Source organism: Aotus nancymaae, unplaced genomic scaffold (assembly GCF_030222135.1).
Source record: "Aotus nancymaae isolate 86718 unplaced genomic scaffold, 86718_ANA_hifiasm-v0.15.2.pri h1tg000006l, whole genome shotgun sequence".
Classification (NCBI taxonomy): domain Eukaryota; kingdom Metazoa; phylum Chordata; class Mammalia; order Primates; family Aotidae; genus Aotus; species Aotus nancymaae.
In genome coordinates, this window is record NW_026988417.1 from 7,280,902 (window position 1) to 7,295,810 (window position 14,909).

The window sequence follows — 14,909 nt, forward strand, 5'->3', positions numbered from 1 at the left end:
AAGTCAAACATTTTTTCATCAGGTGCATGCATTTTTCATTTGCAAGTTTTGCCAGACTACCCATTATTTCCTTCGTGGTTGTTTGCAGTTGCCCTTATTCCTAGGCTGCCTTCCCCATGGCTGTCACCAGTCTGTGAGCTCACGAGGGCTGGCTGGTGCCCTGGGATCCAGCTGCTCACAGCTGCTGGCACAGTGCCCCGCACTCGGGAGGCTAACAGTAGTGACTGCATGAGACCAGTGGCCACTTCACGTCTGTCTACAGGGCTGCCCTTGGTTGACACGCAGCTGTGGGTCCTTTGCTGGGAGGGGCATCTCTGATCAGAGGTAGAAAGGGCACTGGTAGCAGAACTTCGTGCCAGCCCCGCCAGGTGAGTGGCTGATGGAAACCAAAAAGTCTCTGAGGCAGGTCTCAATCAATTTAGAAGCTTATTTTGCTTCGTTTAAGAATGCACCCTGGAGACGGATCTGAGCCTTTCTCCAAAGATGATTTTGAGGGCTTCAGTATTTAAAGGGGAAAAGCGGGCTGGAGGGGAAAGCAGGAGGGTGTGGTCACATGACTGAATTCATACATGTTGAGAGAAAAGGAACAGCAGGGGAATCGTCCAATTTATTTAATTGTCTTGTGCTCATTTACATCAGCGCTTTACATAAGAGAAGGTGAACATGGAGTAGCTCCTGTGGAGACGCTTAACCTTTTCTCTGCAGCTCTCTGCTTGTGAACAAAAGGGAAGGCAGCTTCTTGCATGACTCAGGTTTCAGCTTACGTTTTCCTTTAGGTGAAGTGAACTGGGGTTCGGAGTTTTTATTTTCCTGTCACAGCAGGCTCCATGCTAGAAGCACGGGAGGCCCCTCCGAGCACTGCTCTTGTCCCGCCTGCTGGAGGCCCTTTGGTAAAGGACTTGGGGAAGATGTGGGTCCTGAGGATAGGACACTGGGACAATTATGAAGAGGCAGGGGCTGTGTCCTGGACCCAGGCAGCTCAGCAGATAAGCACACACACCAGCTGTGCTGGTCCTGGAGGCACTGCCGGAGGAACCGAAGCTGGCACAGTGGAGCAGAGCTCGGGAGCCTGATGTGGCCACAGAGGCCGCCTCGGGTATCTAGTGCAGCGTAGCAAACACCATGGGGACATCCGGCTCCCATTTGCAGACTTGGGAACAGACAGGTGCCATTACCTATGGTGATTCTCGGCAATTTGTTCATACAGAGCAGGAAACCCCAGCTCCAGGAGTGAGCAGGGTGGTGAGTCTGGGTCTTCAGGGAGGAGCTGCTGCAGAGGCTGGGTCTGTAGGCACCTGGCCTCCTGCCTGCTTTCAGGAGGTGACTTCAGGCCCCGTGGGGAGGGGGCTTGAGGCAAAGGCTCCAGATTGCAGCCCTGCCCCTCCAGGCCCACTGTCTCAGGTCTGCACTGTCAGGGGCCAGGCCTGGGTGTCTCAGGTCTGTACTGCCTGGGGTCAGGCCCAGATGTCAAAGGTCTGCATTGCCTGGCTGGGTGGTGCTTCGTTAGGAAACATGGCTTAAAGGGTAGCTGGCACTAAATTGAGTGGCACATAGAGTCACACAGTTCATCTGATGGATACTTTCAAAAGAATAGAGCATCATGTATTGTTGAAGTTGAAACATACATGAACTTTGCTATGTACATTCCTTCTTTCATGAATTGCCCATTGCCCTTTAATATTGCTTCAGTATCTGTCAAAGTACAGATGTTTTACTTTTTTATGGTAAAGTCTGTCTGTTTTTTTCTCCATCATGAGGGTTTTTGCTTTTGATGTTATGTCTGGTGATGCTTCTCCAAGAAATGGAAGACTCTCAGAGACACCCCTTCTGGGCAGGGGAACCTTTGAAGACTTCAATCTAGTTCAAAAAATTAGTTTTTCCATTAGGTAGTGGTTTGTTTTGACCTATAAAAATGGTGAAACAGATGCTGACACAATGATGGTAGATAAACTGATGAATTTGGCAAGTCTAGGGTGCATATGAGGTGGTCCGGGATCAGCAGAGAAATTTCCCAGACACATGAGGACAGAGGCACCTCCTGGGTTTGGGTCTTGAGGGAGAATCTCTCCCTGCGTTGCCATTGCTAGTGCTGCCCCAGGGTTTTGTGACTGTCCGGGGACCCAGGGCCTGTGCAATGCTGTTGACAACAGGCTCTCAGCTCAGGGAGGATGGGCTCTGGGAGGAAGGTCCCTAGATAATAAACTGGCTCAGAAGCTGTCCTCTGTGACGAATGCACCCCAGCCTGCCCCTGGAAACCTCTCCCTTCAGCACACAGTTGGCGTGGCCAGCGTCTGGGCTCTGCCCTGGAACTGGCATCCTTTTAGTGAAGGTGTGTCTTCCAGCACACTCCTGTTCTCGGGACTCTGCTGCAGACGAATCCCCAGGAAGCCGTGGAGACACTAGGGTGGGTGTGTGAGAGGAAAGGGGAGTGCGTGGGGAGAGAATTGGTGCTTTTTCCCAGGACTGGAGGAAGCTCTGAAAATGGATGCCGAAGACGCGGCTTTCGCCTAAGCCCACGTGCAGGGCTGGCGTGTCTGCAGCGTCGTGCCGCCATGGAATATGTCCTCTTCGTGCTGTACTTCTCTTTCTTCCTGTGTCTCTGCGCCCTGGTGTGCCTGTACTTCTCTGGCTGCCAGGAGATGACCTATAAGCATGAAGGTAGGTGGCTGGTTCGGGTTTTGTTTTTTGAGGTTCTGTGGCAGTCCCTGGCTGTGACCGATGCTCCTGCCTGTGCCAGGCAGTTCTGTTGAAAATGACAGGAAGACGAGAAGACAGGCAGCAGAGACAGACTGGATCCAGTTGAGGGGCTACTTGTTTTGAGGGGTACCTCCTCTTTTTCCCTCTGTATCATTTGACCTGCTAAGGAAGACCACCTCTGTACAGTCAAAGTGTAAATGGAGGAGACATGTTTACTCTTCATTCATTTTGCCACAATTGACTTTTTTTTTTTTTTTTGAGACAGGATTTTGGTCTGTCATCCAGGGTGGAGTGCAGTAGCACAATCATACCTCACTGCAGCCCTAACTTCCCAGGCTCAAGTAATCTTTCCACTTCAGCCTCCCAAGTAGCTGGGACTACAGGCATCAGCCACCATACTCGGCTAACTTTTTAAACAACTTTTTGTAGAGATGACTTCTCACTATGTGGCCCAGGCTGATCTTTAACTCCTGGGCTCAAGCGATCCTTCTGCCTCAGGCTCTTAAAGTGCTGGGATTACAGGCATGAGCCACTGTGTCCGTCCCAAACGGAATCTTAATCTGAACCTGGATTCATTTGTAAAAACAAATCAACAAGGAGAGGCTTTGGTTCAAGGAATGTGGAAGGCTAGAGGAATTAGCCTTTTTATTCAGTAGATGGGCTCAGAATGAGCAATTGGTGGACGTTTTTGCTCCTAAAGTATCTCTTGTGAGGAAAAACTCAGAGACTCTTAAAACAACTGGACAGTTTTTTTCATGCTTGCCATTTTTTTTAAAGCCCACTATGTGCCATGCATGAGAGGAAACAATGGTTTCTGGGTGGTTTTCCCCTCACCCCTTGAGAAGCAGGTGGTGAAATATTTCCTGCATATTTGGAAAATATGCAGCAAAACCAGGTGCATTGCCTTCAAGGAAGACAGCCGCTGTGTTTCCACCTGTAACATTCACAAATCTTTTCTATTTTTATTAATAAAAGTACAAATATATCTAGATATTGAGTATATGTAGGCTTCCTGCATAACAGAATCACTCAAGAAATCTCTTCTTTAAAGAAAACAAACTAACCTAGTGCTATAAAATGTTATAAAAAGGTTATGGCCGGGAGCAGTGGCTCATGCCTGTAATCCAGCCCTTTGGGAGGCTGAGGTGGATGGATCACTTGAGGTCAGGAGTTCGAGACCAGCCTGGCCAACATGGTGAAACCTCATCTCTACTAAAAAAAAAAAACTATACAAAAATTAGCCAGGTGTGGTAGGTGTGGTGGCATGCACCTGTAATCCTAGTTGCTAGGGAGGCTGAGGCAAAAGAACCATCTGAATTTGGGAGATGGAAGTTGCAGTGAGCTGAGATTGTGCCACTGCACTCCCTCCTGGGCGACAGCATAAAGACCTGAGTGGCTGGGTCCCAGGCAGCTCCTTGCTGCTATGGAACCTGCGTGTGCGGCGTCTGGCCATGGATTCCTCTCCATTGCTATAGGATTCAGATTGGACTGCCTTTTTGTGTTTGATTTCTGCCCTAAGAGCAGCTTCTTTCCCTTCAAGCAGCATAGTTCTGTGTAGTCTTGGCCTCTGGGGCCATATGATATGATAATTTCAGGGGCTCCATTGGGTCTGGAGTCAGGCTGCTCTGCTTTAAACACAGGCAGCAGCCTCGGTAGTTAATGCCCTATCTTTGGGCTTGATAGTTGAGTCCTTAACTAGCTTCCTGTGGAGCCTTAACAAGTGAATCATCCTAGGTAATTGAACATTGAGTTCTTGGCCCGAGGAAGGTACCTGATGCTGACGTGGATGGTCACAGCCCAGCAGTGTGTCCTAAACATTTGGAAAGTGTGTGACTTGATGATGCTTCCTGGGCTGCAGCAACAAACAGACCCGTCCCCAGAGGCCTTGCAATTAGCAGTGTTTGCAGGAAATAAGGTCAGCTCAGCGGCTGCTCAGAAAAATGTGGAACCTGGAGCTCAGGGGGGTGACCTGTGTTGTGGAGAGGAGCTTGAGTACTGCAGATGCGTTACTCCTGTGGGTGCCGTTGTCACCTTGGGATGTCACTACCACTGCTCTCTAGAGCTCATTGGAAGATTCCATGATACCTGAAGTCAGGTGAGAGTCTCATCTGGAGGGGAGATTTGAGTAGATGATTGTCTCCAGCCTCTGTGAGGAGAGAAATGACATTGAAATCGATGGTGCCCATAGTCCTCACATACCTGCCAGTGAGACTCAACTGGGACATGTAACCACATGGTGCCCAACTGATGCCAGCTGCGTGAATGAATGGAAAGGGTATTATGTGCAAAACAAATTCTGTTTGTGAGAGACAAACTAGTGTGGCTTTGAGTTCATTAACACTGGGATATAGCAGGGAACAAAAGGACCAACCCCCTGTCCTCATGGAGCTTCCATTCCAGGGAGTGGGGTGAAGACTGTTGGTAAACACAATAGCTTCCTGGATCTTATGTCAGGTGGGAGACATGCTATGGAAAGGAATAAAGAAGGAGGCCCGAGAGGCTGGGGTGGGGATGGGGCGGGAGGGACCTGGGCATGGTGGCCAGGAAGCCTTCTCTCGTATGGTTGCATTTGTGCAGAGATCTGAAGGAATCTAGGGAAGGAGCCATGTGGATTCTGGAGAAGAGCCTCTTGGAGTGCAAAGGCCCTGTGGCAGGTGTGTGGGGGGTGCAGGAGCCTGGCATGGAGGAGGAGAAGAGAGGAGGAGAAGGGAGGCATGATGCCAGGGCGGGATGGGAGGTAGATCCTGCAGGCCCCACAGACACTTGTAGCAAGCATGGATGTTAGTGGTTGTAATAATTCCAGAGAGAGATGTTGGTGACTGGGACCGACTGAAGGTGTCAGTGGAGAGAGTCGGGGAGAGGGCTGGATTTTGAGTTGAAGGTGAAGCCAACAGGGTTTCTCGCAGAGAGGGCAGGCATGAGAGGTGGAGAACAGAGAGGAGGACTCTCCTAGGATTGGGGCCTGAGCAACTGAAGCATGAGCTGCTGCTGTTGGACTCCTGTTAGATGGCAGGAGGCCCGGTGCTGCGGGTAAGTCACTGCCCACTAGGATTCCACGATGTCATGGAGGACGCAGCTGACGAGTGAGCCTGGAGTTCAGTGGGGAGTTCACGCCCCACGCATATTAAAAAGCAAGGAGGAATGTGGGGTGGATGCAGTGCACGGAAAGACAGGTGCCAAATGCAAGAATGTTCTGGGTGACGTGTGGTGGTGGGTGCCTCCCTTGAAGCCCCTTCAGAGACTGTGTAAGGTGATAAGGATGTCCCTGCATCTTCTTCCCTGTCTCATGTCTGAATTATTTCCTAATTGCATTATTAACTTTGGTGTCTGTCACATTTTTCTCACATTTACAGACATTTGGGTAAAACACACAGGCTGGGAGGGGCCCTTAGTATGTGGGGAGTGCCTGGCTTTTCTCTGTGAGACGGGGGAGCTCTGGGTGAAGCTGGGTTCTGGATAAGCCAGCAGAGCCTGGGGCTGGGCTCTGGAATTTAGCTTTGATTCCTTCTTCGTGGTCTGAAAAGCGTTCATTGATTGTAAAAACAAATAAAATCCTTGTCAGGGCTGTTAGGGGACAAAAAAAACCCTAAAATAAGGGACACTGATCTGGTGATTGTAGGTCGATGTCTGCAGCCCCCAGGGGATGCGAGCTCCTTGGGGCAGGGACTTGGCCTGGTTTTGATCCTGTTGTATTCCCCAGGCCTGCCCCATGTCTGTCCCATAGAAGGAGCTTAGCCAGTGTTTGCTGAGTGAATGAATGGATAGGCAGATGAATGAAGCCTCATAGCCTATGATATTTGAAGTGGGAGAAGTGCCGGCGGGGCAACTCAGAAGCTGGCACATAGAGGCTTACAATTTGCCTCTGGATCTGAGTGATAGGCGCCTGAAGGTTGATTACACTATTCCTTCTCATTCTGTGGATGTTCCCAGTTTTCTATAATAAGAAGTTAAGCAGAGATTGCCTCTTAGTGTAGGTCTGGCCGAGATTTGGGCCATGCATTTGCCATGCTAGTCAGAGCGCTGGAACTGTGGATTGGCTCTCCACTCCTTCAAGCTGTTGCCCCTCTGCTGTCCATATTCATCCAGTTCTTCTCCTTGGAACTGGACATCTCCCTGGGCCCTGTCCCCCTTCTCCTCGATACAGCCAGTGCACTGCTCATGGGACGTGACAGCGTGCTGGGCTGCTTTCTGGGCACAGGGCATGCATGGCCCCTTTTTTGCTCACAGGTGAGGTGGCTTCTCACTCCATTTGCCAGAGAAGGAGGCCGGTGCTCCAGGGGCCGGGTGGTTTGCTCAGGTCTACAGCTGGAGAACCTGGGCCAGGGTCACACTAGCTCGCTCGGACTGTAAACCCTAGGGCCATCAGCCACCTGCCACCACCCTTTCTCCCACCCAATCAGCTACGAAGCCCACCAGTCGCATCTTGGGATGCTCCAGTGACCCAAATGCCAATCGTCACCCCCCAGCACTGGCATGCCCACAACCAGGGGCTGGTGGACTCTGGGAATCCTCAGTCATTGCTAACATCATACCAATTGCATTTTACAGAAGCATGTTGTGGAGACATTTTTTGGATTTGATGAGGAGTCTGTGGACTCAGAAACGTTGTCCGAAACATCCTACAACACAGACAGGACGGACAGGACCCCAGCCACGCCTGAAGAAGACTTGGACGATGTAAGCAAACCCACAGAGGGGGCAGGGCCTCACCCCAGATGCTCTCTGGCGGCACCTCCTGCCTTTGGTGGTTGCAAGTCCCGCTCCCTTGCCTATAGTTTTGAACCCCAGAGGACCCGTTCCTACCAGTGCGTTATCAAAGCTGATGGCATGAAGGGAAGGCAGCCCCCACGGCCGTGGGCTCCATGAATGGCAATGGGAGGGCAGCACGTGGGGACCCTTTCTTTCCCCAGCACTGATTTCTCCACCAAGGCAACCTGTGACTGCCAGGTTCAAGCTGAGTCATTGATAAATGTTGCCTTGCGTTTCCTCACTGTTTGCAACTAAAACTGCCACGTGATGGTCTCTCCCTGGTCCCCACGCATGTGTGCACACATCACACACCACCTGGCAGACACAGCGTCATCCCTTTCTTGACTAAGATCAAGGAAGTAATCCAAAAAAATATAAAGAAGAAGATGACGGACCCCTGAAGTCCCATCACCCCAAGGTCACCGCCTAACCCTGTCCTGACCATCTGTGCCCATCTGAGTGCATAGCCAGGTTCTTGAGCCAGCTGGATTCTCGAGGTGGCAAAGCCTGGCTTTGTTCTCACTTACCCTCCCTGGGTGAATTCTTTCAGGAGTGCAGAGTACATCTCAGGCAGACCTGTGGGCCTCTATGCCTTCCAGTGACAGGAATAGTCACATTTGATTAATTTCCTAAACTCCAGACTTCATTTAATGCAGACTTTCCCCTTGCTCCTCACCGGGCCGCGCCAGGCTTGGCTGCCGTTCCCCTACCTCACTCTTCTGCCTCTCTCCATTGCAAGCCCCTGGTGGCTTCTTCTGAGCCCAGAGAAGGGCCAGAATGGGAAGGAGATGCGGATATGCCGGGGCAGCTGGATTGTGCTGCCCCTCAGGGTGCACCTCTCTGGGTCTCCAGGAATTCTCCATGCTGTGCTGCACTCCACGGCTTCCTGGTGAGGGACTGGGCATTGCTGCTCCTGGTGCCCCCACGTCCCAGGAATCTGAATGATAGGCCTCACACACACCCCTGCTCATTGTCCTTTCCCCCTCCTGGTGGCCTTTTCTGTGGAGTCCCTTCTGGAATGACTTCTAGGCTGGTTCCCTCCCATGGGTCTATTTGCCACAGGAAAATATGGCACCTGCTGTGGGCACTGGCACATCCAACCCCAAGATGGCCCTCTCTGTGCTCTTCCATCTTGTGCCAAAGCTCTAGTGGACACGTGTCACCTCTTCAGGTCATCCCCTTGACATCCGTTCTCATGCTGGGAGAGACACACCATCCTCCCCGTCAGCCCACCAGCCTCAGCCCAAGTGCTGGCTGGAGGGAGGGGCCTGGCCGGTGCTGGAGACACACCACAGTCAATCAGCGTGTCCTGCACAGGGGCCTGGACTGGGCTACTCAGGCTTTCGGGCCTTGTTCTCAGCCATGGGTTTTTTATGTTTAACTTAAAACAGGACGGTTGCTTTTCAGTTTGCTTGTTTCCAGCCAGTGATACGTAATAGGCATCTTTCAGCACCAGACATGGATTGCCTCAGCCTCTCTCGTGGCCACGCGGGGCTTTCCCGTGATGAGGGTTTATGCTGTCACTTTCCACACCTGTGAACCATGCTTGGAGCTCCTTCTTATTTGCATCTTTGTACACTTATGTGGCCATGTGGCCATCTCTCTCTCTTTTTGTTTTGGAGACAGAGTCTAGCTCTGTCACTCAGGTGGGAGTGCAGTAGCATAATCTTGGCTCACTGCACCCTCTGCCTCCCAGGCTCAGGAATTCCCCTGCCTCAGCCTCCTGAATAGCTGGGATTACAGGTGTCCACCACAATGCCCAGCTAATTTTTTGATTTTTAGTAGAGATGAGGTTTCACCATGTTGGTCAAGCTGGTCTCAAACTCCTGACCCCAGGTGATCCACCTGCCTCAACCTCCCAAAGTGCTGGGATTACAGGTGTGAGCCACTGCACCTGGCCATCTCTTTAGGATAAATTCCCAGAATAGGAGGTGCTGGGTGGGAGGGAGCACCCTTTACAACAGAGACCTTTGCTTCTGGAGTTGCGTGGTACCCGCCCTTTCTCTCCCACCTGCTCCCCAACATAACTCAAGTGATTCTGGGAGTGGGAGCTCCTTGGAGGAGCGCTGATGGCTGAGGAGCTGCCTCCTCCTGGCAGCCCTTCCCTCCAGTGCCCTAGTTGCTTCCCGGTAATGTGAGGCTCCCTAAGCACTTGCTGGCAGCGCTGTGAGACGTGGCGGTTTGATGTTGTCTGAGTTGACCCTGGCACTCAAAGCCACAGCAGGTGATTATTTATGTTTATAATTAAAATCAGTCATAAATCATTTATTATTGTAATTATGCCCTCGGTTATTTTTTCTCCATTATGTGAAGACCACAGCCCGAGAAGAGGCTGACCTGCGCTTCTGCCAGCTGACCCGGGAGTACCAGGCCCTGCAACGCGCCTATGCTCTGCTCCAGGAGCAGGTGGGGGGCACGCTGGATGCAGAGAGGGAGGCCCGGGTGAGTGCAGCCAGCCTCAGGGCTCGAGGGAGCAGCCTAAGACCAGGTCATGCAGGTCCTTTCCTGGCTTGGACACTCAGAGGAGATTATTCTGAGAGCTGGCGGGGAACCTGCAGCAAGGTCTTCGCTGTGGTGGCGTTCCAGATCCCTCTCTGCATCCTCGGGGTGATGGCAGGAGCTCTGGAACATCGAGCTGTTAGAGGAAGTGGCTCTACACATCACCTGTGCTGTCTGCATGGAGGAGAGCATGCGTTCAGAATTTCAGGCTAAGTGATGAAATCACAGCTGTGGCCGGCCTTGCAGGCTTCAGGCTCCTCTCCCTCCACAGCTGAGAGCCCCCTGCCCTCCGGGATATCCCTGCAGAACACTTGCAGGAACTCTCGGGGTGCTCCCCAGCCCACAGGGCACTCTGGGCCCTGTGGCCACCTCAGTCCAGGCCATGCCATTCATTTCTCAGGCTGGGTTGAGCTTTGCCTTCTGGAAACTTCCACCCACTGGCCCTTCTCCCAACTTCGGGAGTCACATAGACTGAGGCCTGCTCTCCCTTCCTCCTGGGAGTGCAGGGGACTCCCAGACAGCACACACGGGTGCTTCCCTGCATCCCCTCCACTATGTCACTCCCACACTGGTCCCCTGAGGCAGAAGGAATTAACCCCATCTTCTGAATGAGGAAACAGGCTCAGAACTGAGCAACTTGCCCCCAGACGCCCAGATGGTACCCAACAGAGCTGGGAGTCGAGGCCAGGTTTCTCAGACTCCGGGTCCTGTGCTCTTTTTCAGAGCCCTGTTTGGGAATTCCACAAAGGGATGGATTTTGGTGATCTTAAAGTTGATGGGTGAGAATGGGGGATTGTTTGGCAAATCTGATGGCAAAGGCCGAGAGGAGAGGCCACGCCCAGGTGGAGCTTGTCCCAGGGACAGCAGTGGCCCTGTGGGGGTTGTGGGCGGGAGGAAGGGGGAGTGAGGCCAGCAGGGAGGGAAGCCTCTTGTCCCTCTGTAAAAGGTCTGGTCTTTATTATCTAGGTTAGAGGAGGGAAACTGGGAGGCTTTGTATGGGCTGAATCATTTTTGTTTTGCCTTTTAAGTTTCATCGACTTGTCAACATTTAAAAGTCAAGAGACTCCATAGAGAAATCCAGGCTCCTGACCTCTCTTGAAAGGTCAGAACATCTGGCAGCAGCAGGCCTCCCATTACATGTGGCTGCTGCTGGGTGGCAGCGTCTCCCTGAGATGGGACATGCGCCTCTGGCTTGCCAGTCCCCACCACTCCCTGTTACCCCACACCCAGTTGGCTTCCTGTATTTGTATGACTAGCTTGGTGCTTGAAGTATTTTGCTTTTCAGGCCCTGCTGTAGATGGTAAGCGGCCCAGCAAGTGTGCAAGCGTATTGAAGTCTGATGATGGCTGAGTGAGCCTCAGGTTCAGTGAGGATTGAACCTGGTTGGAGAGCTGGGCCTGGGCCTCCAGTGTGACTGGCTTCTGGCTCACTCACCCCCTTGAAAAACAGTCCTTTCTCCAGGCCTCATTTTCCTTGTCTGTAAAATCAAGCAAGTTGGAACTGTCAAACTCTCCAGACTGTTCCGTTCTTAATGATTTTGTGTTTGAAGCTGAGCCATGCTTCTAGGTAGGCCAAGGTTGAATATGTGCTCCTAAAAATGAACCTACTCCTAAGGTTTGCCTGTAAGGCCCCTGGGCATTGCTTGCATTGGGGCATGATGCTTTCCGCTTCTCTGTCACCCATTGGGGGCGACCTGCTCACGGCTGGTCTTTTCCCTTCCAGACTCGGGAGCAACTGCAAGCTGACCTGCTGAGGTGTCAGGCCAAAATCGAAGATTTGGAGAAGTTACTGGTTGAGAAGGGACAGGTGAGCAGGAATGATCTGTGCTGTGGATCTTTGCCTTTCTTCCCCTTGGTGCTGTCCCTGGGGCTTGCCCACGTGCCAAGGGGGATGTTCTGTGGGGCTGGATCAGGAGCTCCAGAGACACTAGAGGGAAAAAACACTAGCAGGACCCAGGCAAGCGTGTGCTTCCTAATGTGCCCATGTGCCGAGTTAAAAAATCAAAACAAGGTATGGATTCTAACTTGGCTTTTTCTTTGTTTGTTTGCCAAATGCACAAAAAGATAGGATGTCATTCCAAAAGCAAAGGTGTGATCAGAACTGGTTTTGACTTGAACCTGAAGAAGAGCTGTCATTGCCTATCAAGATTTTAACTGTGAAAGGAACCAGCACCCGTGACTGGCCCTGGGTTAGTGCAGGGGCCCCGCCTCAGGCTTCGTGGTGGCCGGGCTCCCTGCCGTGATTGTGCCTATAGAACAGCCTGGCCCTGTGCTGCTCAGGTTAGAGTCACCTGTCCCTACCCATCCACTGCATTTGATTAGGCAAGGCCTGGTCGACAGGAAGACGCAGCAGAAAAGCAACACCTGGGCCTAGGTCTGTCCCCTGGAGTCAGGGAGATGCCAGAGAGGGCTCTGGGTGGAAATCTGGCCTCTCAGGGGTGGCCTCTGAAGGTCAGTACGGGTCGGCCTACTCCGTGTCAGAAGCGCAGCTGTGGTGACATAACCAGAGCGTCTCCCTGTATTCTGTTCACACTCCTGTTTCTCCCTGGGGCCTCTCAGGGGTGCAGGGCAGCAGGCATTGCCATCTTGTAGCTGCCGCATCTGGAACTCTTGCTCTGCTCGGCTGTTTGCTGCCTCAGCGAAATCGTCAGTCGTGCCACTAACCCAAGGAGGGTGTGGGCAGACGGAGCATCTGGTGGTCCCCGCCCCTGCCTGCAGGGGGCATTTGTGGGGCCTGAGGAGGCCAGGCAAGGTCTGTCACAGGTCTTAGGCCTGGTGGGACGCAGTGGAAGTAGGCAGGCGTGAAGCGAGGGGTGTGTGAGAGGTTCCAGGTGGCTTAACAGAAGCAGCTCCGGAAGAGCAGTGCTGCAAAGCTGGAAAGGGCAGGGCTCCGGGTTGAGACTGAGGTTCCCATGGAGGTGGACGGCCAGCGACCAGCATGCATGCCTGGCACAGAGCAGGTCACCATGGCAGCCTTTATCAAGGGACTTCGTGGGGAATGTGAGTGCCCAGCCCTTGGGAATGGCTTCTGTAAACTGTGGTCTGCATCCTCCATGCGGTGGGATCGTGGTGCGGAGCTCACATCTGGAGCTGGACACCTGGGTCAGAGGGTAGCTCTGCCACCTCCTTGTTGCATAAACTTGGGCAACTTACAGAATCTCTTTGTGCCTCAGTTTCCTCATCTTTAAAATGGGGCTAACAATATTACCTAACACATTAGGCAGGAGGACAGAGGAGGGCCCAGGAGGAGACAGGGCAGAGATCCAGGTGTGAGATGATAAGGCTTTTTTTTTCTGAGGCTGCTAGCCTCAGTTTCCCTCTTCCAGGCTGAGCCCACATATCTGTAACTTGCCTGATCACAGTCTATGACTAACTTAGCCTCCCCTAGGGGGCTAGGTCCTCTCTGTGTGGCCTGCTTGTCCTCTGTGCCTGCTGGAGGATGGGGCCAGTCTGGGGCAGAGCCTGTGGCCGTTCATCCGGCAAGCACTTCCCAGAGCCCTCGCCCATGCCAGGCCCAGTGCTGGTACCTGGGATGCTGGATCCATTTGCTATTGTTGAGTAACAAACCACCCCAACACTTAATAATTTAAAACAGCAGGGATTTTATTTACACGCAGTTCTGTGGATCAGCGGTTTGGGCTGGGCTCAGGCTGGGCACAACCTGCCAGCTGCTGGCCAGGTGCTGCTGCCTCAGGGAAGCCTACCTGGCTTCTTTCCCTATGGTTTGGGGGCAGGGAAAATGGGCAAGCCCAAGGTCCAAGCAGGGTCCAAGCCTCTGCTCAGGTCACCTCTGCTAATGTCCCAGTAACCAGAGCATGGCACGGCCCAGCCCAGCTTCAAGGTTGGAAAAATGGACCCCATCAGCTGCTGGGAGGAGCCACAGAGTCACATTGCAAAGGGGGTGCACACAGAGAGGGAGGGAGTGTTGCAGCTGTTTCAGCCACAGCCCACCACAGACAAAAGGTTGGGGGAGCACAGCCACTCCTCACAGGTGCTCGCAGCCTGGCGAGGCCCACGCAGAGGTCAGCACTGGGACGACGCAAGTGACAGGTGCCAGGGAGACAGAAGCCTGGAGGCAACCAGGGCCTCTTCTGCATATTCCGTGTACTGCGAACCAGACCCTAGGCCAGGCCTCCGCTTCTCAGCATTCTGGAACACCCAGACTCGCGGAGCCCGGCTGGGCCTGGTCCTTGGGAGGGGCCTTGGCCCAGCCCCAGCTCTGTGGCTGCCCAGCAGAGAAGGGAGGAGAGAATTGGAGAGGGCATCCCATGCCTTCACTCATTCCTTCATTTGCCCATTCCGGGACTCACCGAGTCCCCCTATCCCCGTGTGCCAGGCACTATGCCAGGCTCAGGGTGCCACAGCAACAAGATGGACCTGGTGCCATGTGCTCACAGGACTTATGCAAGAGGATTTGACCAGGAACAAAAGCGATTCAGTGTGGTTCTGGCCAGTCCGTGGGCTATGAGGTCAGCCTTCCGGATGCATGGAGGGTCTGCCAGTGTGGACCAGAAACCCTGGAGCTCTGTTCTGTGGATTAGACTTACAGAATGAAGTCGTGCTTTTGGGAATGAAGTGGAGAAGGGGTGCCCCACAAAGCAGCCATTTCTCTTTTTGGGGTTTAGAGGTTGACAGGGACAATGAGGGCCCATCACGGCTGTCGTTTTCTGTGACTTTCCATAGTCCGTTTCATAGGAAGTGACCTTTCTCACTGAGTTTGTTACGTGACCATCTGTTTTCCTCCGTGAATGTGACCGCATTTAGTGCTTTTCCTTAGGATTCCAAGTGGGTCGAAGAGAAGCAGCTGCTCATCAGAACAAACCAAGACTTGCTGGAAAAGGTGCGTGACCCGCTTCAGGGAAGCACAGAGCCCCAGGGCACCCAGGACCCTACAGGCCAGCTCAGACCACACGGGTCATGCCCAGCACCATTTGGGCACTGCAGTGACCAGGACCCTAGGGCCTG

General features: G+C 52.9%; 2 protein-coding genes across 3 annotated transcripts in view; both read left to right on the forward strand.

The window, feature by feature from the left end:
• The window catches only part of JAKMIP1 (janus kinase and microtubule interacting protein 1), a 180,240-nt gene that overhangs the window by 127,945 nt on the left and 37,386 nt on the right, over positions 1 to 14,909 (forward strand). For both annotated transcript variants that reach the window (XM_064365620.1, XM_064365617.1), the window contains 4 exons: positions 7,246 to 7,374; positions 9,760 to 9,888; positions 11,668 to 11,751; positions 14,722 to 14,784. In XM_064365620.1, coding sequence (XP_064221690.1) covers positions 7,246 to 7,374; positions 9,760 to 9,888; positions 11,668 to 11,751; positions 14,722 to 14,784 — 405 coding nt within the window. The remainder of the gene's footprint in view (positions 1 to 7,245; positions 7,375 to 9,759; positions 9,889 to 11,667; positions 11,752 to 14,721; positions 14,785 to 14,909) is intronic.
• LOC135270248 (uncharacterized) lies at positions 1,753 to 7,277 on the forward strand. The gene is made up of 2 exons (XM_064365624.1): positions 1,753 to 2,658; positions 7,246 to 7,277. The coding sequence occupies exons 1-2, from the start codon at positions 2,553 to 2,555 to the stop codon at positions 7,275 to 7,277; spliced, it is 138 nt and encodes a 45-aa protein (XP_064221694.1). The 5' UTR covers positions 1,753 to 2,552.